This window comes from Pipistrellus kuhlii, unplaced genomic scaffold (assembly GCF_014108245.1).
Source record: "Pipistrellus kuhlii isolate mPipKuh1 unplaced genomic scaffold, mPipKuh1.p scaffold_m20_p_38, whole genome shotgun sequence".
NCBI lineage: Eukaryota > Metazoa > Chordata > Mammalia > Chiroptera > Vespertilionidae > Pipistrellus > Pipistrellus kuhlii.
Window position 1 is genome coordinate 1,512,506 of NW_023425538.1, and position 21,601 is coordinate 1,534,106.

General features: G+C 49.1%; 2 protein-coding genes across 8 annotated transcripts; one reads left to right on the forward strand and one right to left on the reverse strand.

The window, feature by feature from the left end:
• Positions 1 to 3,742: 3,742 nt before the first annotated feature.
• SNRPA (small nuclear ribonucleoprotein polypeptide A) lies at positions 3,743 to 14,121 on the reverse strand. Of its 2 annotated transcripts, XM_036408037.2 has the most exons (7): positions 13,981 to 14,121; positions 13,452 to 13,546; positions 12,356 to 12,528; positions 10,770 to 10,949; positions 8,111 to 8,284; positions 7,636 to 7,724; positions 3,743 to 4,109 (listed from the first exon to the last, which is right to left on the reverse strand). In XM_036408037.2, exons 2-7 carry the CDS (start codon positions 13,522 to 13,524, stop codon positions 3,950 to 3,952), a joined length of 849 nt encoding a protein of 282 aa, XP_036263930.1. In that variant the 5' UTR covers positions 13,525 to 13,546; positions 13,981 to 14,121; the 3' UTR covers positions 3,743 to 3,949. The 2 variants fall into 2 exon arrangements, with proteins under 2 accessions (XP_036263930.1, XP_036263929.1); XM_036408036.2 differs by lacking the exon at positions 13,981 to 14,121 and having other exon boundaries at positions 13,452 to 13,728.
• Positions 13,804 to 20,610, forward strand: CUNH19orf54 (chromosome unknown C19orf54 homolog). 6 transcript variants are annotated; one of them, XM_036408031.2, is made up of 8 exons: positions 13,814 to 13,915; positions 14,557 to 14,649; positions 14,820 to 15,381; positions 16,872 to 16,940; positions 17,413 to 17,606; positions 17,857 to 17,986; positions 18,076 to 18,146; positions 18,919 to 20,610. In XM_036408031.2, the coding sequence occupies exons 3-8, from the start codon at positions 15,065 to 15,067 to the stop codon at positions 19,254 to 19,256; spliced, it is 1,119 nt and encodes a 372-aa protein (XP_036263924.1). In that variant the 5' UTR covers positions 13,814 to 13,915; positions 14,557 to 14,649; positions 14,820 to 15,064; the 3' UTR covers positions 19,257 to 20,610. The 6 variants fall into 6 exon arrangements, with proteins under 6 accessions (XP_036263926.1, XP_036263924.1, XP_036263925.1 ...); XM_036408030.2 differs by lacking the exon at positions 13,814 to 13,915 and adding an exon at positions 14,000 to 14,116; XM_036408033.2 differs by lacking the exon at positions 14,557 to 14,649 and having other exon boundaries at positions 13,804 to 13,915.
• Positions 20,611 to 21,601: the final 991 nt, after the last annotated feature.

A 21,601-nucleotide genomic window follows, 5' to 3' on the forward strand; every position in this document is an offset into this window, starting at 1 on the left:
AAAAGCTAATTCTTTATAATGCAGTCACCATTTAATTATTGTATTATTCCATGTATGACTCCCCTTCCCCCTTTTCCAACCCAAAATTAAGAAATCACTTATTTCCTTTTTTAAAAATATATTTTCATTGATTTCAGAGAGGAAGGAAGAATGAGAGATAGAAACATCAATGATGAGAGAGAATCATGGATCGGCTGCCTCCCACACGCCCCCTACTACCTCCCACTGGGGGACCAAGCCCACAACCCAGGAATGTGCTCCTGGCCGGAATCAAACCCGGGACCCTTCAGTCCACAGGCTGATGCTCCATCCAGAGCCAAATCAGCCAGGGCAAATCAGTATTTTCAACATTTTGCTGATTTTCCTCTTAAGGACTTTTTTGGCATCTTAAGGAGTTGTAATTCCTGTTTTCTCCACTGATTGATCACTCAGTGGGAGGAAGTCCAAATTCTCTCTGCAGCTCTATTTCCATGCTCTTTTGCATAGCTAATTACATTGTTTGAATTTTTGCTGAGTAAGACAATTGCTTAACGGTATTCATCTTTTATTTTTTTACATCTTTATAGGCTCAGAATGCTCCAGTCCCTGTTGCATCTGTGCACTTTTCACCTCCAATTATGGCATCAGCTGACGTCAGTAACAATAAAGCTGCTGATTGGAGGAAGCCTGTTTGATAAGGTATGGGCAGCTATGCACCCACATGGCTCTCTCCTGGACTGACTTCTGTATATAAAATGATCCTTGATTTTCAGTCTAATGATTTTAGAAAAAAATAGCATCTTATACAAAGAAAAATATGGTATGTACTTTTATTGACTCCAATGAATACCCCATTTCGTGTGGAAATACAAGTGTATAGACTTAAAGTTATCCACAAGGTTAGAGCCAAGAAGTGCAGTGGCTAGATTTGGCTCCAGGCCCATACTAAGTTTGGAGTTCAGATGGCCAGTATTAGAATAAAATGGAGAATTTATTTATTTATTTATTTATTTATTTATTAATATATATTTTATTGATTTTGTACAGAGAGAAGGGGAGAGAGATAGAGAGTTAGAAACATCGATGAGACAGAGTCATCGATCAGCTGCCTCTTGCACAACCCCCACTGGAGATATGCCCGCAACCAAGGTACATGCCCTTGACCGGAATCGAACCCAGGACCCTTCAGTGCCCAAGCCGCTCTATCCATTGAGCCAAACCGGTTTCGGCAGAAAATGGAGAATTTAAATTCAAGGCTCACTTCTACATTGTGCTGCAAATCAGACAGCCATGTGGTGAGATCATTCTCCTGGGCATCCATCTCTTTCCCCAGGCATTCTCACCTTTGGGACAGCAAGTCCAAATTTTCTCAGGGGGGAAGAGGATAAAGTCTTGAGTGGAAAATTCATCGGGGCATGTAAAACATACCCAACACTCAGCAACAAATATGAGAACATTCAACAGCTCCACTTAAATGTCAGCTCCTCCAAGGGGCCTTCCTGAATCACCCAATCACTCCAAGACATTTTGCTGGTACACAATGCCTAAAATTAGCTTATCTATTTTATTCACCACTGTATATCCTATACCAAGATCAGTATTTAGCACAGAAAAAGTACTCAGCAAGTATCTGCTGAATTTATTGAGTGCTTGCTAAGTGCCTGGCAGTGGAGAGTGACAGTACAAACAATACCCCAGTATTAACATAGGTTTCTCTTCGCACAAGAAAATAACTAGGTGAAGGGATAGCTAGGAATGTCTGCGTGTCCCCCATGCAGACAGCAGAGACTGGGATCTGCTGATCACAGAACCAGTATGGTGGGCAAGATGTTTCCACAAAGCCCTAGCTGATTTGGCTTAGTGGATAGAGCATCAGCCTGCAGACTGAGGGTCCCAAGTTTGATTCCAGTTAGGGGCAGCTGATTGATGTTTCTCTCTCATCGATGTTTCTAACTATCCTTTTCCCTTCCTCTGTAAAATCTCAGTAAAAATATATATATTTTAAAATATATTTTATTGATTTTTTACAGAGAGAAAGGGAGAAATAAGAGAGCTAGAAACGTCGATGAGAGAGAAACATCAACCAGCTGCCTCTTGCACACCCCCTACCGGGGATGTGCCCGCAACCAATGTACATGCCCTTGACCGGAATCGAACCCGGGACCTTTCAGTCCCCATACCGACGCTCTACCACTGAGCCAAACCGGTTTCAGCAGTAAAATATATATTTTTTAAATGTTTCCACTTGCGCCGAAACCGGTTTGGCTCAGCAGTAGAGTGTCGGTCTGTGGACTGAAAGGTCCCGGGTTCAATTCCGGTCAAGGGCATGTACCTTGGTTGCGGGCACATCCCCGGTAGGGGGTGTGCAAGAGGCAGCTGGTCGATGTTTCTCTCTCATCGACATTTCTAACTCTCTATCTCTCTCCCTTTCTCTCTGTAAGAAAATCAATTAAAAATATTTTTAAAATACATAAATTTTAAAAATAAAAAATGTTTCCACTTGCCATTTGCAAACACTGTCTTGTAGTAAAGGGGAACATCTCTTTCTCCTTCCAATCTTTCAGATCTTACAGGAGTCTTCAAACTATGGCCCAGTCTGATCCGGCCCGCCAGGTTTTTTGGGCAGTGAGGGCAGCCGAGGTGTTACAGTAGGAATTAGTAGTTCATATAGTCCGGCCCTCCAGCTCTCTGAGGGACCGTGATCTGGCCCCCACTTTAAAAAGTTTGAGGACGCCTGTACTGGGAGAAAGCCTGCATTTGGTGTTACAGGTCTCATCACTTTACTGATGTTCCTCTTTAACGATAAGACCAGAGGAGAGACAGGTGTGGGCTAGCCTTGGCAGGAAAAATATTCAGAGAATATAAGCCTATGTCCTATTGCACTTGTTTTTGTGGTTCATTTTGTTTGTCAAATAATCTTATTTTCCCATCTATATGGTATGAGAAAGGGTCTGAAGCAATATATTTTTTTGAGTCAATATAAAATTCTCCAGATTAGGTGTGTAAGAGACCATTAAGGAAGACCCTCTATTCCATCTTCCTTTATCCATAGCTTCAGCTGCAAACATGACTTTTTTTGCCAGAGACTACATTTCCCAGATTCCCCTGCCACTAGAGCACTGAAGAGAAATTTGAATCTTCTGGCTGGCAGCAGCAACGGAGTCAGCTGAGTTTGTGCCAACATCTGGTCGGTAGCTTCCCATGTGTGATCAAGTCCGCCTGGGCCTCCTGTTGGTGTAGCAGTGACATCTTCCTGAATTCTATCAGGGGTTACAAACTTGAACTCAAGTGTCTCAAACCCAGACTGCCATTCCTACTATCCTTCCAAATGATTTCATGAGCATCTAAATAATTCCCTTCTTTGTTCCTAAAGTACCCAGGGTGGGACTGTTGCTGTAACAGGAGGCACTCTGTGAAGATTAGAAACAGGCAAAGAAAAACGTCTTCCTTTACGCTCTATCATGTTAGGAAATTAATGGTCTACAAAGTGAATGGTGTGCCATTAAAGGTGGCATCCTGGTGCAGTATAGAACCTGTCCAACTGTACATGGTAGCTTGGGTTTCAATTTCCTGCACTCAATGCTGATTGAGACAAAATAGAAATCTGCCAAGGCAGTAAAGGTGACTTCATCTCAGACAATATTATTACATACTCCGCTTTCCTGAGGTTGCAGATGAGGTCTAAAAATTCAGGATACTCTGATATACAGAAAAGGGAACCATAGAGGACAAGAAAACAAAAACAACAAATTGTTGTAGAAAATCAAACATAAAAAACAGTTTAATTCCAGCCTAACAGCGCCAGGTGCAATGTCTGGGGACAGACTCTGGGTACAATGCTGTGTGACCACTCACTCACACACGTGGCTCCAAGAAGGCCCCCTACGGGGACTTACCTTCAGGGGGCCGAGCCAAGGGGAAGAGGGAAGGCCCCCAAACAGGAGGTGGGGGCAAGCATGGGGGAAAGGTGCTACTTCTTGGCAAAGGAGATCTTCATGGCGTTGTTCTGGGTGATCTTAAAGCCCTGGAGGGCATCTCGAGCCGCCCCTGCCTGAACCTCATTGTCAAACTCCACAAAGGCGATGTCGTGCCGCCCTGGGACCAGCCGGACTTCCTTGAAGCCAGGGAACCTGAGAGAAGGGAACAGATCTCAGGGATATAGAATCAGCAGTTCCTCCTAACATTTGGCATTTGGTGGGCAGAGACCAGAATGTTGCTAAGCATCCTACTATAAAGAGAATGGCCATAATAACAAAGAATTACCCATTCCTAAATGTATATAGTGCTAAGTTGAAAACCCCTAATATAAATAAGTGCACACATTGTGAACATTATCATTTAATGAGAAATTTTAACACGAACTCCTACACAACCATAGTCTAGATTAGGGGTGTCGAACTCAATCAGAGAAGGGGCCAAAATCTAAAATCCAGCCTAAATCGAGGGCCGAATGGTTTACTGAACAGTCATAAACTGTCATTGTGATGGAAACGCAGCGGAGTGCAGTGATGACAGTGCGGTGCGGGCCACATTGTAAGGCCTGGCAGGACGGATTTGGCCCGCGGGCCTTGTGTTTGACACATGTGGTCTAGATCAAGCCACCAAACTCAGGCCGCCCCATTACTTCTTCCTCTCATAACCAATCTTTCCTCACTCCAGAAATAACCACTCCCCTGACCTTTAGGATTTGCTGTTTCTTTCATTTCCCTCTTCTCATTCCCTACTTCCTTCCCCATGAGGCAACCATCCTCATGTTGACTGGGTATCCTTTTACTCATCAGTATTCTTACATATTTTGTTCTGTGGACATGGTTAACATGTGATAATTGCTTGTTTTATCCAGTTTCTCAAAATTTCCTCTCAGCACTATTTTAAAGAACCATGCTGGGGCACTCTGTTCCTTCTAATGCTGCAGACACCATGGTGAGCTAATTGACTTCTTTTGCATGGGCTAATTCCCTACCATTACTACTGTGAGGAATGTCCCACCTATACTCCCTGGAGCTCATGTTAAGAATTTCTTGTTCTGCCGAAACCAGTTTGGCTCAGTGGATAGAGCTTCAGCCTTCGGACTGAAAGGTCCCAGATTCTATTCCGGTCAAGGGTATGTGCCTTGGTTGTAGGCACATCCCCGGTAGGGGGGTGTGCAGGAGGTAGCTGGTCAATGTTTCTCTCATCGATGTTTCTAGCTCTCTATCCCTCTCCCTTCCTCTCTGTGGAAAATCAGTGAAATATGTTAAAAAAAAAAAAAAAAAAAAAAAAAAGAATTTCTTGTCCTAGCTGGTTCGGCTCAATGGATAAGAACGTTGGGCTGAGGACTGAAGGGTCCCAGGTTTGATTCCAGTCAAGGGCACATACCTGTGTTGTGGGCTTGATCCCCAGTAGGGGGTGTGCAGGAGGCAGCCAATCAATGATTCTCGCCCATCATTGATGTTTCTCTCTCCCTTTCTCTCTGAAATCAGTAAAATAAACATATACACACACACAAACACACACACACACACACACACACACACACTCTAGAGGCCTGGTGCACGAAATTGGTGCACAGGGGTGTGTCCCTCAGCCCAGCCTGCACCCTCTCCAATCTCAGACCCCTCGAGGGATGTCCGACTGCCTATTTAAGCCTTATCCTACTGTTCTTTCACAATCCAGGACTGCTGGCTCCCAACTGCTCGCCTGCCTGCCTTCTTTCCTGATTGCCCCTAACCACTCCCCTGCCAGCCTGACTGATGCCTAACTGCCCTCTCCTGCAGGTCTGGTCCCCCACCGCCAACTGTACTTCCCTGCAGGTCTAGTCGCCCCCAACTTTCCTTCTCTGCCAGCCTAGTCACCCCTAACTGCCCTCTATTACAGGCTTGATTGCCCCCAACTGCCCTCCCCTGCTGGCCATCTTGTGTCCCATTGAGGCAGCAATCTTTGACCACATTGGGACAGCCGTTTTGTGTGTTGGTCAATATGCATATTACTCTTTATTAGATAGGATAAAAGCCTGGTGCATGGGTGGGGACCAGCTGGTTTGCCCTGAAGGGTGTTCAGGATTAGGGTGGGGTTTACCTTGGGGCATGGGGCAGCCTGGGTGAGGGGCCTGTGATGGTTTGCAGGCCAGTAACACCACTCCCAACCAGCCCCTTCCCCACGACCCAAGCAGAGGCCCTGGGATCTGGGATTTATTTATCTTCTATAATTGAAACTTTGTAGCCTTAAGCGGAGGCCAAGGCAGGCCAGGACAGGCGGAAAGCTTGGCAAATTTCCTCTATGGCCGTGGAAACCTAAGCCTCCTGCTCTTTCTGTGGCCTTAGCCATCTTGGTTGGGTTAATTTGCATACTCACTCCAGATTGGCTGATAGGCATGGCTTGTGGGTGTTGCTGAAGTAGTCAATTTGCATATCACTTTTATTAGATAGGATATGTGTGTATAAATAAATAAAACAAGAATAATTTTCTGGGGGATCTGGCTGGTGTTGCTAAATGGCTGGACCATGAGCTCACTGACTAAAGGATTTTGGATACACATCCCAGTCAAGGGCAAGTACCTACATCTGGGCGTATGGGGAAGTCAACTAATCAATGTGTCTCTCACATCAATGTTTCTCTCTCTCCCCCATCCTCCTCAAAAATCTCTCTCTTTAAAAAAAAAAAATCAATGTAAAAATTATTCTTAGGTAAGGATTTAAAAATGTTTCTTTAGAGCCTTTCTGGCAGTGACAACCTCCCCATAACATGCCTTTCATTAAAGATCTTCTTCATCCCTCTTCAGAAGAGAAGAGGAAACACAAGAAGTGCCTGGTGTAGAGCCCAGTTCTTATTTCATGGATGTGAAATGCCCAGATGCTGTAAAATCACCAGTCTTTAGCCAGTGTGTGTGCTGGCTGTTCCACCATGCTGTCAACATATAGGAGGAAAAGCAAGGCCGACAGAGGAGACTCCTCCAAAACAGAGCATCACTAAAGCACCTAAAATCATCCTTGGCCAGGGTGGTTCAATTGGTTAGGCATCTTCCCGTACACTGAAAGGTTGCTGGTTCAATTCCAGGTCAGGGCACACACCCAGGTTTCAAGCTGGATCCCCATTGGGGGTTGTGCAGAAGGCAGCTGATTGTTATTCCTCTCTCACATCAATGTTTCTCTCTCAAATTCAATTTAAAAAAATTTTTTAATAGAAATAAATAAAAGCATCTAAATCAAGATGAGTGGCTTAACACCCCAATAAACACATTTTGGATGAAGACACAGTTCTTAACTTCACTGCTTAAGCAGCAAACGGTTACCCTGCACAATGATTGCAGAGTCTACATGCCAACAGCAGGGCATGAGGTTCAAACCTCCCCACCTCCCAGGCTTGCTGGAATACTGATTTTTGCAAGTCTGGCCAGCGTTCAATGAGGTCTTTTTAACATGTACCTTGAATTCTACAGATAGAAAGCTGAGGCCCAGAGTCTCTCCACCCCCATGAAGGTGGAGGACAGCACACATACACTCTGGCCACTGCTGACCCTAAGCCTTATCTTCACCACACAATAGGGGCTGTAGGCTCTGTCCCACCTGCAAAGCCCAAGCAGACACAGGACTCCGCTAGCAGAATTCTGAGGCCTATCCCCATGGTGCCACTTTCTGGCCATCACCCCCTGGCCCCCCAACCACAGGCCCCACTTACTGATTGAAAAGCATGGACAGCATGAGCTCATTGGTCTCCTCTGGCAGGTTGGTGAGGAACAAGATGTGATTTGGTGGGTTTTCTGAAAGCTACAGGAAGAGACAGGAGCCCGTGAGTATAATGGGGGCGGGTGGGTTTGCTGACTTCTGTTCTCCACCCCACCCTGCTTGAATCCTTTCTCCACTTTGCACCCTCTGGACCGTGAGCCACATGGAAGCACTGCTATATCCAGAGCAGGTGCTTGTCATAAGATCCCTGAGGATGAATCCAGGTGCTGGCTATGCTTCAGCCTCACCGGACCTTCCAAAGCTCCTCCAACAAATATGCCAATCCCATGCTGCTCCAGGGCCTCGTACTCATCCTCCAACAGCACCTCCTCAGGGAGGCTTACCCAGGCACCCACACTAAAACAGCGCCCCTTTGGTTCCCATGTTCTAACTATTTATTCGAGACCCCAGGAGGACTAGACACTTACAGGCTGAGCAGGTGGCATCTGCCCTGGCATAAGCTGCTGTGGGGGCATGGCCCCCGGTGGTATCTGGCCAGGTGCGAGGCCTGGAGGTGGGATCATGCCAGGGGGCGGCATGTAGGGAGGCTGGCCTGGCATGTGGTGCATGATGCGGGGCGCCTGAGTCATCGGCGGCATGCCCTGTGGAGAGGAGGAGCTGGAGTGAGCGGGTGGGTGACGGGGAGGAAACTTGCTTTCAGTGTCATTAGAAATCGCAGTGGAGAAAAGGCTGTTGGAGGAAATCCAGGTGTAAGACACAGGGAGAAAAGCTCAGACTTAGGAAGAGGTAACAAAGGCAAAGGACACCAAGAGAAACAAATGGAGCAAAACAGACCCAGTGTCAATGGGAATGTCAAATAAGAAAGTTAAAAGAAATTTTTAATATAAAAAAAATTAATCAGTGCAACCTAACTTTGTCTATAGATATATGCATGGGGGGAAAAAGAAACAGGAAAAATTCAAAGTATTAACAATAGTTAACTAAAAGAAGAGGGAATGAGAATGCTATACTTTCACATAATAAGGAAAAACCAAAGAAATAGATCCAGGGTCCTACAGAGAAAAAAAAACAATGGAAGGCAGGGATGGTCAAGGCAGGTACAGAAATAAGTGAGGAGGATGGCAGCAAGGGGAAGAAAGCAGACAGCAGCATGACACAACACATGCACCGAAGGGACAGGGCTGTGGGGGCGGGAATCACACCTTGACAGTGAAAGATGGACACAGAAGAAGGGACAGGTAAGAGTGGGGAAGGTGGACAATAATCAAACACCATTCCTTATTCCATCAGTGCACACAGGACAAATACATGAATTGGTGACAAATGCATCAGTGAGCCACCAGGAAAGCTCACGTAGAGACTTGAAGACCTACAGTGGATGCAATTCATCATCTTTTCTTTCATACTATGTGCTTCTGTATCCTGTTTAGAAAACAGGATGCTTCTACTTTTCATGCCTCACCAAGGTCATGAAGGCATTTTCCTGTTTTCTTCCAAAACCTTTATTGTTTTAGCTGTCACATTAGGGTGTATGATTAGTCTCAATTTAACATATCTAGTAGAGGTAGAGTAATTTTTTCCCTTACAGATATCCAATAAGTCCAGCATCTTTTACTAAGAAAAAAAAAATCCCTTTCCCACTGGATTGCAGCATTAGCTTCAGGCTGAGTAACCCACATGTGTGGATCTGGACCTGCACTTACTCTGCCCCATCGGGTCTTTCAATACCACACCACCTTGACCACTGCAGCAGGCTCCCTCAGGCTTCTCCTCGCCTATCTTTTTTTTTTTTTTTTTTTAATATATTTTATTAATTTTTTACAGAGAGGAAGAGAGAAGGATAGAGAGTAAGAAACATCGATGAGAAAGAAACATTGATCAGCTGCCTCCTGCACACCCCCTACTGAAGATGTGCCCGCAACCAAGGTACATGCCCTTGACCGGAATCAAACTTGGGACCTTTCAGTCCCCAGGCCGACACTCTATCCACTGAGCCAAACCGGTTTCGGCTCTCCTCGCCTATCTTTCTTTGCCTTCCCACAGACCTTGAGAATCAGGCTGTCAGTGTCCCCAAAAATTCCTATTGGGGTTTTGATTGGAATTGCTGACTTTTAGATCAATCTGGGAAGAAGTGACATCTTAACATCAGGGAGATTCCCTAGCCATCTGCTGAGACCATCTCCAATTTCTCTCAGCAGTGTTCTGTAGTGTAGTGTGTGTGTGTGTGTGTGTGTGTATATAAGGGGAGGGTTGCACACCTTTTGTTGGATTGACTCTTCAGAGCTATTTTCTGTTTGAAGTCTACATGTGTGTTGCTAGCATATAGAAATAAAGCTTATGTCAAATTACAGCAGGGAGGGGAGGGAGATCTGGGGGAGATAAGAGATCAACCGAAGGACTTGTATACATGCATATAAGTACAACCAATGGACACAAAACTCTGGGGAGGGGGGGTACGTAGGGGGGGGGGGCAATGGTACAATATGTACACAGATAATTTAATAAAAAGAAAAAAAGAAAATAAAATAAAAATAAAAATATCCACATGCTCTTCAAATACAAAAAAAAAAGGAAAAAAGAGAAGAAATAAAGCTTTTTTTTCACATTGACTTCACACCTGGCAAAAATTCACTTATTAATCCCAACTATTGCTTAGTAAATTCCTCTAGATTTCTTACATAGAGAACATCAAGGTCATGGAGAGAGAAACCAAGAGCCTGGGACACAAAGAAAGATCCTAAGGAAGAATCTGGTAAGCAGGGACGGTATTTCTGAAGTGGAAACACCATCATCTAGAGCACATGTGTCAAACACAAGGCCCGCGGGCCAAATCCGTCCCGCCAGGCCTTGCAATGTGGCCCGCACCGCACTGTCATCACTGCACTCCGCTGCGTTTCCATCACAATGACAGTTTATGACTGTTCAGTAAACCATTCGGCCCGCGATTTAGGCTGGATTTTAGATTTTGGCCCCTTCTCTGATTGAGTTCGACACCCCTAATCTAGAGAAAGGCATGCAACCTACATAAGGAAATGGAAGGGGGGTGGTGTCTGAATCCCCAAGTGGAGATCCCTCCCCTACGCCTCCCCCAGACAGGCTACATAGCAGAGAAAGGCCTTTGCTTACCGGGACAGGCCCTGGGACAGCCCCCACTACAGGGGTGGCTGCCCCGCCCTGCACGGCCTTCTTTGCAGCTGGGGTCTCCTGGCTCTTGGGCTTCCTCTTCTCCCGCTTACGGTCACGCTCCACAAAAGTGCCCTTCATCTTGGCAATGATATCAGAGTCGGTCTTGGCATACTGGATACGCTGCAACAGAGAGCCAAAGGGTTAAGAGAGTGGACTTTGGAGTTAATTGCCTGGGTACAAAAGTAGATCTTACCAGGACCTCAGTAAATAACGCTAAAGAAATCACTGGGGCCAAAACCGGTTTGGTTCAGTGGATAGAGTGTCAGCCTGTGGACTGAAAGGTCCCGAGTTCAAATCCGGTCAAGGGCATGTACCTTGGTTGCAGGCACATCCCCAGTAGGGGGTGTGCAAGAGGCAGCTGATCAATGATTCTCATCAATATTTCTAACTCTCTATCCCTCTCAATCCCTCTGTGTAAAAAATCAATATAAATAAACACACACACAAAAAAAACCTAAGGTATGCAAGGGTGTTCAAGGAACAGCAAGGTGGTCAATGTACATGAGGATGAAAGAAAAAAGGTCACAGAAGCAAAAGAACACTGAAGACTGTAAGGGAGGATTCTGTCTTTCCTTAAGGAAACTAGTGGATATTATAAGCATGGGGTGCTCCACAAGGAGCAGTGTGGCCATGTACGGCCTGTGGGGAGCAGGGTTGAAGCAGGGAGACCTCAGCCACTGCCACAGTCTAACTAGGGATAGTGGTGGCTGGGCCCAGGTTGGGGACAGCTGGTGGGTGTTTTGAAAGGTAGAGTTGACAAGATTCCCTGAAAACACACACAGGCCTGAGAGCTTGATATGATCCAAGCAGTTAGTACAAACATCTGCAATCCAGCCACCTTTCTCATCCCAGCCTGCCTGGGAGCCTGACCCAGCCTCTCCTTCACACTGGACCCTAAATTTTCTCCTCCAATCCGCTCTATCCAAGAGCCACAGGCATCTCCCGGCCTAAACCTTTCCATGGCTCTGCAGCACCCTGGGAGTCACTTCCCCTTCAGGACAAACTTTGGTCATGGTCTGCAGGCCATGCCCTCCCCACTCCTCCTACCATCACTCCAGCCAAATGAACTTGACTTGCTTCCTCAATTACATATGCTCTTGGTTATTTCTAGGCCTTAGTCCACATGATCCCTCTGCCTAACAACCTTTTTCCCACTACTTCCCCTGCTAACACTTCTTTAAGTCTCATCCCATCCAAAAGCCTTCCCTGAACCCCCAGCCTGGTTGAGGTGCCTCTCCTAAGCTTGTCTAGCTCTGTACACAATCCCCATTCCAGCCAACTCCTGAGTTGTCACTATCTGGTGAGACTTGTCTCTCTACAGCCCTGTGAGCCTGAGAGGGCAGGGCTAGGGTTCCCTTAGGTAGTGTGTGACCCACACCTAGTACAGTGAGCAGTAAATGTGAGGAACGGCAAGAGAAACTCCTGTCCTGAGGAACTGGAATACAGGTGACAGGAGATCCAGGCCCATCCTGTCTCGTCTCGCACCTCACAAACAAGTGCACACCCTCTATACCCACAGTGCTCACCATGGGCTTGTCGTAGAAGGGGAAACCCTGCATGGAACGCAGGGCGTTGGTGGCACTGCTGACTTCCTTAAAGATGACAAAGGCTTGGCCCCTCATCTTCAGGCTCCGTGACACCAGGATATCCAGGATCTGGCCAAACTGGGAGAAGATAGCATACAGGGACTTCTTCAGCTCTACAGTGGGGGAAAGAAAGGTCCATGGATGACTACAGGTCTTGGTATCACGCCTGGATCTTAAACTCCTGTTCTCAGAGGAAAAGTATAGCCCAGAAGGGAAACATCAGCCAACAAAGGATGCCCACAATACCATGGGTCAGCAATCCCACAAGAGCCAGCAATAGGGGTGTGCAGGAGGCAGTGGATCAATGATTCTCTCTCATCATTGATGTTTATCTTTCCTTCTCCCTTCCTCTCTGAAATCAATAATATATATATATATATATATATATATATATATATATATGAGAATCAAGTTCTTAAGCAGAATTCCAGTGGTGACATAAACTATTTTTCTTTACTGTGTGACCCCTGGGCAAGTCACATCACCCCTGAGTCTCAGTTTCCTAATCTGAGAATTGGGAACAATAACTACTTCCTGTAGAGTTGTTGTGAAAAATAAATATAATTAGGACATGTATCAGCACCTGGTATAGAGTGTTATTCATCATTATTCATTTCATTTTGAAATGAAACATTTTCATTGAAAACACGACACTGACTAAGCCAGCCCCCATTCTTGCTCTCACAGGCCAGTGGAGAGACAGCTCTCTAACAGCTCAGAACCATCAGGGCTTGGGATGTGGGAGGAGGCGAGGCCTCTGGGAAATCGGACAGGCATCTGAGGAGAAAGATGGGGAAGGGCTCCTGGGAGAGGGGTCCTTCAAGGATGAGGGACAGTGACCAGGTTAATGGACAGAATGGAAGATGAACTGGGGGGGAGTGTTAAAGCAAGAGGAAGCAGCATGTGCAAAGACGCAGGCATGAGCTCTAGTATTCTGCCTGAGAGAGAAGGCTGCAGAGATAAGTAGATGCTGGGGATGAAAGAGGGGCCGCCTCGGGCGAGATAACCTGGAGTGTGGTCTCCTTCGAGAACTCACCATCCTTCTTGATCTTCTCGTTGAGGTTGTTGATATAAATAGTATGGTTGGGTCGGGTCTCGGGAACTGCCATGGAGGGAGGTGCCGCGGTAGGACTGAAAGAATAGAAAAGGTTAACTTCTGCCCTGGTTCCTCAAAATATTTTGACCGAAAGTGGGCTTAACGGGCTCCCAGGGATTTTCCTTCCAGGAAGATGTCAGGTGAGGCGGGGAGGAGGGAAGACCGGAGCACAGTTCGGAAAACAAAGCGAAAGCAGGGCACCCCTTCTCCCGCGTGGAGGTTTACTTCCAGTCCCAGGATGCTCTGCGCTCCTTAGTGGGCTGAGCGTACTGAGCGGTGATCCCCATTGGCCCACGCGCTCACAGGGCGGCCCAGGAAAAAGAACCCGGATGTAAGCGCCAGTTTAAGGAGGATTTTGTGGTGCCTTGAACATGCGCAGCAGGAAAATAATTTCTCCACACGAAGTACGGGAAGAAACGGGCGCCCAGCGATCCGCCCGCCATGGCCGCCTGCGCCCTCGATTACTTACCAACGGAGCTACAAGTCCGGCTAGTGGCTGCTTCGGCGTTTCTGAATGCCGAGCGCGAGGCCTTCTCTACTGGCTCCGCCTTTATCGTTCTGCAAGCCAATCCGTGCGCGGAAATTTGGTAGCTTGGCCAATCAGAGTAAGTCTCGCCCGACTTTGCCAATCAAATCTCGAGATAGATCTTGACACTCTCAACCCAAAACTTGCCAATCAAAAGGGCACTGGAGTTCCCGCCTCAGGAGAAAAACTCCGCCTCCTCGCCCCCCCTAACTTCGCCCCCCCCCCCGCCTCCGCAAGCCTTCAGACCAATCAGTGAAGAGTGCGTTTCTGGCCAATAGTGTCGCGGCTCTCGCGGCGGTCTCTTCCGAGGCGTCCTTGGGAAGCCCCACCGCTCCCCGGCCGGCCTGCGCTCTGTCACGTGGTCGCTAAAGGGGCGGGACCCACGCCTGGCCCGCACCTTAGACGGGAAAGGCTGAGTGCGGCGCCGCCATTTTGTGGAAGAGCGCTGTGCTTTCCCTATCCCTCCTAATCGCGGCTCCCTACGGCCTCCGATCTCTGAGCCTTCCCATCCCACCACAGACCTTTCCTGTTGCGTTCTGATTCCAAGGTCCACACAACTAGGCCATTTTTCCTGCCTGGTGTCCTTCTGACCTCTTGACCTCTGACTCAAAGGTCAGCTGGAAGGTTGCAAACTCGGGCCTGGGATGTGAGGGGGGGACTGAGCCTAAATTTTTACCTGACCCTTTAGGTGCCTCACTCCAGGTCTTCACATCCCAAAACGGACCCAAGTTTCCAAACCTAGCAATGAATAATAAATTAACTACTTCATTTCCCTCTTTCAGCCTTGCAACCCAACTGCGTGCCGCAGATCTGGTTCCGAATCAGAGGACGCCGCCGTCACCCTCAGAGCCCTCCGGATTTGAGTCCATCCCAGTCCTCGCTCCCATGGTTCCAAGTTTAGCTCCGGTTCTTTCAATCCCGTTGCTCAGCCTCCCACTTCCGGGCCTCCGTCCTAAATCCTTCAAAATCTCCATCCCTGAGACCAGCCCATTTTGAAGGATCAATCTCTCTCCCATTCTTCCAGCCCATGGACTCCAAAATGACTTCTTTATGCGCTTCCCCGCTGGAGTCCCCAGTCTCTCCTTCATCCCAGGCCCCGGTCATCCCACCCCCACCCCCGGCCCCACATCTAATGGTGGAAGCCTTTCCACCCTCTCCCTCAGGTCTCCAGGCACCTGTTCCCCCCCCTCCGCCCCTGCCACCGCCGCCCGCCTCGGCTGCCGCTCCCCCTCACGTCTTCGGCCTGGAGAAGAGCCAGCTGCTGAGAGAGGCCCTGGAGAAGGCCGGCCCGGCCCCCGGGAGCAGGGAAGACGCCAAGAGGCTCCTGAAGCTTCACAAGGACCGGTAGGGTCTCCGGGCCCCACCCCACCCGCCCCCAAAAGCCTTCCTCTCTCTTCCTGGGGTTCCCATTCCCTCTGGGTCCCTCAGCCTGACTACTTAATTATTGACACACCCTCACTGGGTGCCTTCAGCCGCGAAGACGCTGGGGCACTAGTCAGTGAGGGGTCCTCCCCGCCACCCAATGTGGCCCAGGCAGCCTGAGGGACTGATGAGGGAGGCCGCCCAGGCTGGGAGTCCGAGGGGCTGCCTGGAGGACCCCTGAGTGCTCCCGAGCAGGTACCATCAGGGCTAAGCAGGGAGAGCAGCTTGTGCAGGGCCCCATCCTGAAATGAAGAGGTGCTCCTAATGCGACAGGGAAGTGGCGAGAATGGGGTTTCACAGGTGGGCAGGGCGGGTACTGAGGACGGAGACTGCCCTGTGGCTATGGGAGAGCCATGGGAGGGAGGCTACGTACCCGAGTGGAGGTGGTGAGTCCGGAATTGGGGCTGGAAGCAGGAACACCAGGGCAGGGGAGAGGGCAGGACCTGGCTGGGCAGTGGGAACCTTATTTAACAGGAAGAGAGAGAAGTGACTAGTCTAGATTCATAAAAGACTTCCAGCTTTCTCGGCGAGTTGATAATCTGTCCTAAATGCCCCAACCATAGTGAGACAAACCTAATGCAGATGAAAACACCTGTTATTATGTGCCTAGCAAATGTCCAGCCTTGTGTTTTTAAACACTTATTTAATCCTCTCAGCAAGTCCAGGAAGTAGGAACTATTATCCCATTTCCCAGATGAAGAAACTGATGCTCATAGCAGTGAAGTCAGCCACAGTGCTTAGCAGAGGAAGAGGCGTTTGAACTGTGCCAGTGGGGCACCATGCTAACCGCCATGCTGTGTGTCATCTCCTGCCATCAGGAGGGCACTCCCCCAACCACCAGCCTTGCCCTTTCACTGGCCTTAACATAGAAATTAAGCACATGCGCACCCCCCTGCCCTCCTGTGCAGGGGGAGAAGTGACTGGATCACCAGCACTCAGTGACCCCCCAGAGGGGAGGAGGGGCTTGTTATCCAGGTGATCTCCAGGCCTGGAGCCTGTTCCCTGGTTTTCGTCAAGGCCTAGTGAAGGAATTCTCACCTTATTTAACAGCCTGAGAAACAGATTTGAGGAAGGTATAGAGACACTCCTTGAGAAATTTCCTCAAATAAATCTCTTTGGCTCCTCGTTACAAAACTTGTGCACATCTGCCCTTTGCCCCTTCAGTAACTAAGAAGGAACAGGGAGCAGTAGTTGGGAGGGTCATTCCCACTGAGCAGATGAAGAAACAGGCTGGGCAGGGAAGGTGACCTATCAGGGGCGAAGGAAGTCAGTGACCGAGCCAGGAGTAGCCAGGAGCCGTGCTGGGGCCTGGGGACTGCTGGCCTCTGTTCCTCTCCCTCACTTCTTGCAGCCAGACCTCAGGGGAGACTAGGAGCTGGCTCCTGGGTGACCTGAGTTCGGCTCTTATTCAGTTTCAGAAGTGACTTGCAGTGGATCCTCTTCTGTGCAGACCTGCCCTCCCTCATCCAAGAAGGCCCTCAGTATGTACCTTGATCCGGAACCTCAAACCCTTGCCTGCGTGTGTCTCAAGCCTCTGCCTTTACTACACTTAATGAGGACTGATCCAGGAGGGTGGGAGGGGTGGGTTCATTTCATCTCAGCAGCTTGGGGAGGGGAAAGGGGGTCCTGGGCACATGCACAGTAAATGGAGTTGGAATCAGTGAACAAGTGAGTGAATAAATGGACCTGGTCCATTATCTCTAACTCTACTTGGGCAACTACTCATCTTGGAATCCCAGGTGACATCTCCCCACCCTCCACCCCCACCCCCACCCCTTTCCCTCATCTTCAGTACTTGGTCAGCCTCAGCCATGAAAGAGTATCAGATCTCCCTGCGTGATTAGGGAACTCCCCCAGGGCAGCCATTCTGTTCCCCACACTCCAGCTTCCAGGGCAGAGAGGGGCCATAAAGACCTGACTTAGGGATTGAGGGGCTGGGCCTGTCTCTTCTAGGTGTGGGCTGGTGGCCCTGTGGATGGCAGGCACTCTCTTGGTACCCCCCAGCGGCATCCCCTTGGAGAGACTCGTGCACATGGCCGTGGAGAAAGGCTACACGGCCCAGGGAGAGATGTTCTCCGGTGAGTTGGGTGCAAGTCTGGCCTTCTTCACTAGGAATGGACTTGAAAGGCTGGGTGAGACACTGCCAGGTGTATGGGAGGGCCTTCTTCCAATCTTCAGGCCCTTCCCCCAACCCAGTGTTACAAGGTAGACTCTGGAGCAAGGCTGTCTGGGTTCCCAGCCCAACTCTGCCACTTCCTACTATGTGGCCCTGGACCCTGACCCTCTCTATGCTTCTCATGGTCACAGGAAAGCTGAGAGGCATCGCTCCCTAGGGACCCCTTGATACGGTGAGAAGCACAGAGTGACCCCTGCTCTCTGTGTGCTCTGTCCATGCAGTGGCCAACATGGGCAGGCTGGCTGAGGAGGCATTAGGCTGCCAAGTTGAGCTGCTCCGTGGGGGCCTGGGTGGTCCCAACAAAGGCCGTGTGCTGCAGCACCTTGTCTCTGGACACCCCTTGCTCATCCCGTATCCCAGGACATGAAGGGAACAGGGTGGGGTGGAAAAGCGCGGGCCCCAGGGCCATATCACAGCTTTGGCCTTAACCCCAGCATCAGCTACGATGAAGACTTCAACCATGAACCCTGTCGGCGGAAGGGCCACAAGGCCCACTGGGCAGTGAGCACAGGTGGGTTCCCTCCCCTGTGAACCTGTGTTCTCACCCTGGATCTCCCCAGCCCCCCCCCCCCCCCCCCACGTTCTCGCCCTGGCTCTGGCACCTCCCCAGTACTCTTCAAGACAGGACCCGGCAGGTAGCAGGTACCTCAGAATCTGCCAAACATGCTCAGTGTGCAGACTTTTGGATCAAACATTCTGGACTCCCGGCCAGTCCTGTCACCTCCAGCTCTGGCTCTGGGCTTCCACGGGCCTATCTAGAAATTGAAGCAACAGTAGTACCCACCTCATAGGGCTTCCTTGTTGGCAGAGCAAGGGAAACCCTTAGAACGGTGGTGGCTGGCACATTGCACATCTCAGTAGGCATTAGCCGTGACTAGCATTGTCGTCATCCCACCTGCCTGGAAAAAGGGATGGATTTGTGTCCATCAGGTGGCCTGGATCAAGTCTCTGCTCAGCCCTCTCCTGGCGCTGGCCTGAGAGCTGCACTCCCAGCGTCTCCCACCTGGGCAGCTGGAGACGACGGGGTGACAATGTTTGCTCTGGTTAATGTCTCCTCTCCACCTCCCAGTGCTGACAGGCTGTAGGAGGCAGGACTTAAAATGCCTGAAGTTCTGGAGCCAGACACACCGGCTCCAAATCCCAGCCCGTCTGTGTGCCCGGTGGCCGCCACTGATTTCTCTTAGTGTTGGGGAGCACCTTCCCTGGAAGGCTGTGGGGGGAAACAGTGAGCCCCAGCTCATCAGGACTCAGCCTCCACTCACAGCCTCCCGCTCTCCTCGCAGGGGTCCTGTTGGGTGTTCGGGGCGTGCCAAGCCCCGGCTACGCTGAGGACCCTGAGCTGCCAGGCCTGTTTCACCCAGTGCCCAGCATGCCCCACCAACTGCCATCCCTGCCAGAGGAAGGCTCGCTGGGAGCAGTCTACCTTCTTTCCAAGCAGGGCAAGAGTTGGCACTACCAGCTGTGGGACTACGACCAAGTCCAGGATAGCAACCTACAGCTGACGGACTTCTCCCCCTCTCGGGCCGCTGATGGCCAGGAGTATGTGGTTCCTGCTGGTGGGGTGCGAGCTGGCCTCTGTGGCCAGGCCCTGCTCCTCAGACCACAGGACTCCAGTCCCTAGCCTGCTGCTGTCCTGAACTGGAGGTGATAGAACCCAGACCCCAGCTTCTCCCTTTGTGTAACCACTCCAGGGTTTGGGCTGGATCTCTAATGGACCTTCAGCCAGAGGTCGTTTTTGCAGGATCCCCTCCACTCCATTTTTAAAAAAATATATTTTATTGATTTTTTACAGAGAGGAAGGGAGAGGGATAGAGAGTTATTATAGAAACATTGATGAGAGAGAAACACCAACCAGCTGCCTCCTGCACACCCCCTTCCAGGGATGTGCCCACAACCAATGTACATGCCCTTGACCGGAATCGAACCTGGGACCTTTCAGTCTGCAGGCCGACGCTGTATCCACTGAGCCTCCAGCTCCTGCATCCCCTCAGAATTGAACACCTACTCTGTGGGCTGAGGTTAGAGCCAGAAGCAAGACAAGCTCCCTCTTTCAGGGGAGAGAGTGACTACAGCTCAGACCCTGTGTCTCGTCCACACCCCCTGAAATGTTGCATCCATTCGTTTCACTGGTGGCCCCCCTCTTTTGAACCATCCACATCTCTCTGGACATCTGCAAGAGCTTCACTGGGCTCCCTGCTGCCCCCAGAATCTTCACATGGGGTCAGGGCTGAGAGAACACCAAAAAAGCAAACTAGTTCTCCTCCAGAGAAACTTCTAGCAGCTTCTTGTTTCCTCACAGTCCTGTTCTCCCAGCCCAGCTCACCTCTCCTTATCCCAGGCTGTTCCTCCTCACACTTCCTGCCACCAGCCACACTGACCTTTTAGGTTCCTGGTGCAACCCCGCTGCAGCCCTCTGCTGACCAGAACTCAACTTCCCAGTGTGGGAGAGGGACACACTTTCCCCTCAAGGTTCCTTCATCTGTTCTCAGGAGGTTACATGAGACAGGTTATCAAGAAAGTAACCAAATTTAATACATACAAACCCCCACGTGCACGAGAGATACCAAGTGTGGACAAAAGGGGCACATGCTAACCTGACAAACTGAAGGCCTGCATGGCAGTCTTGCAAACTCAGAGACCTAAAGTAACACAAAGATGACCTGAAATTAAACTTTAAGAGCAATTATGATGGGTAGCTATGTCCTGGGCAGGTATCTTCACTGACAAGGTCAACCTTTAACTGCCTATCTGTCTTTTTGCATCTATGATAACATATCCTTGAAATGTCAGAGTAACTTGTAACTTCTTTTTTCCGGCCCTTCAGGCTCAACCAAATGCTCTGGGTACCATAAATGTCCTTGTTATTGTTATCATCTTAATTGTTGACTGTTAACTATCTTGCACCACCTAAGTGCCTTATCATTTTACTTTTTATCCAATTCCAGAAATTTCCCTGGTTTGCTTTCTCCCGCCTCTCTAATCTATCATTCAGTGGATTTCATGTAACCCACCTAAATCCCCTCCTTTGACTGCAATATATAAAAATAGATTAAAACTATTCTCTGGAGCATTATCCCAATCCATTGAAATTCTGCTTCCCAGCAGTTGTCTACAGGTTGGCTCAAATAAACTCACAAAAATTCTTTACAGATTTGAATGTTTTAACGTTAAAACAAGACAGGGAAGCCGAAACCGGTTTGGCTCAGTGGTAGAGCGGCGGTCTGCGGACTGGAAGGTCCCAGGTTCGATTCCGGTCAGGGGCATGTACGTTGGTTGCGGGCACATCCCCGGTAGGGGGTGTGCAAGAGGCAGCTGGTCGATGTTTCTCTCTCATCGACGTTTCTAGCTCTCTATCTCTCTCCCTTCCTCTCTGTAAAAAATCAATAAAATATATTTAAAAAAAAAAAAAAAAAATCAAGACAGGGAAAATGAGGCAAATATGCCATTCTGAACTAAGGATAATTATGGGGCTTCAGAGGGAGGGAGGTCATTACGGGATGATAAGAGCAGATGTTCAGCAATTAGTTTACCCTGCCCTATAGATAGGTCTGAAAAGGTTATCTCAGTCTTTATGAGCTAGCCCTCGAATTCAAATTCTTCTAGGTAGTTAAGGGTGGGTGGGGCAGAGGTTTCATTGAGCATGTGGTGTCTTGGTTGCCCTAGCTCAAAACAACCCACATACCACAGAGGCACGTCTTGGGGTGACTTGGTCTGAACCCCTACACCATCTTGACTCATTATCACTTCCTCAAGGAAGGTTCCCTCAGCCAAGATTAAGCCCCTTCCCCACCTCTGTTCTTCTTTAAAAACAGGAAATGTTTCTAAGAACAGTTAAATGTGCCAACCCCTTTACCGTACCTGTGTTAACTCATTAAATCTTCCTGTAAGTCCTGTAAGGAAGGTACAAGGTCCTCCCCATTTTACAGATGGAGAGACTAAGGCTTAGAGGAGTACAGTCACAGGCTT

Bases quoted from the DNA above. Each gene is read 5' to 3' on its own strand.
- CUNH19orf54 (XM_036408033.2), top strand. From the start codon at position 15,065: ATGGACTCCAAAATGACTTCTTTATGCGCTTCCCCGCTGGAGTCCCCA. The intron at 15,382-16,871 runs GTAGGGTCTCCG...GCTCTTATTCAG, and splicing joins CTGAAGCTTCACAAGGACCG to TTTCAGAAGTGACTTGCAGT. The intron at 18,147-18,918 runs GTGGGTTCCCTC...CTCTCCTCGCAG, and splicing joins CCACTGGGCAGTGAGCACAG to GGGTCCTGTTGGGTGTTCGG.
- SNRPA (XM_036408037.2), bottom strand. From the start codon at position 13,524: ATGGCAGTTCCCGAGACCCGACCCAACCATACTATTTATATCAACAAC. The intron at 12,529-13,451 runs GTGAGTTCTCGA...CCCCCACTGTAG, and splicing joins CGAGAAGATCAAGAAGGATG to AGCTGAAGAAGTCCCTGTAT. The intron at 7,725-8,110 runs GTAAGTGTCTAG...CTCTTCCTGTAG, and splicing joins AGATGCCACCTGCTCAGCCT to CTTTCAGAAAACCCACCAAA.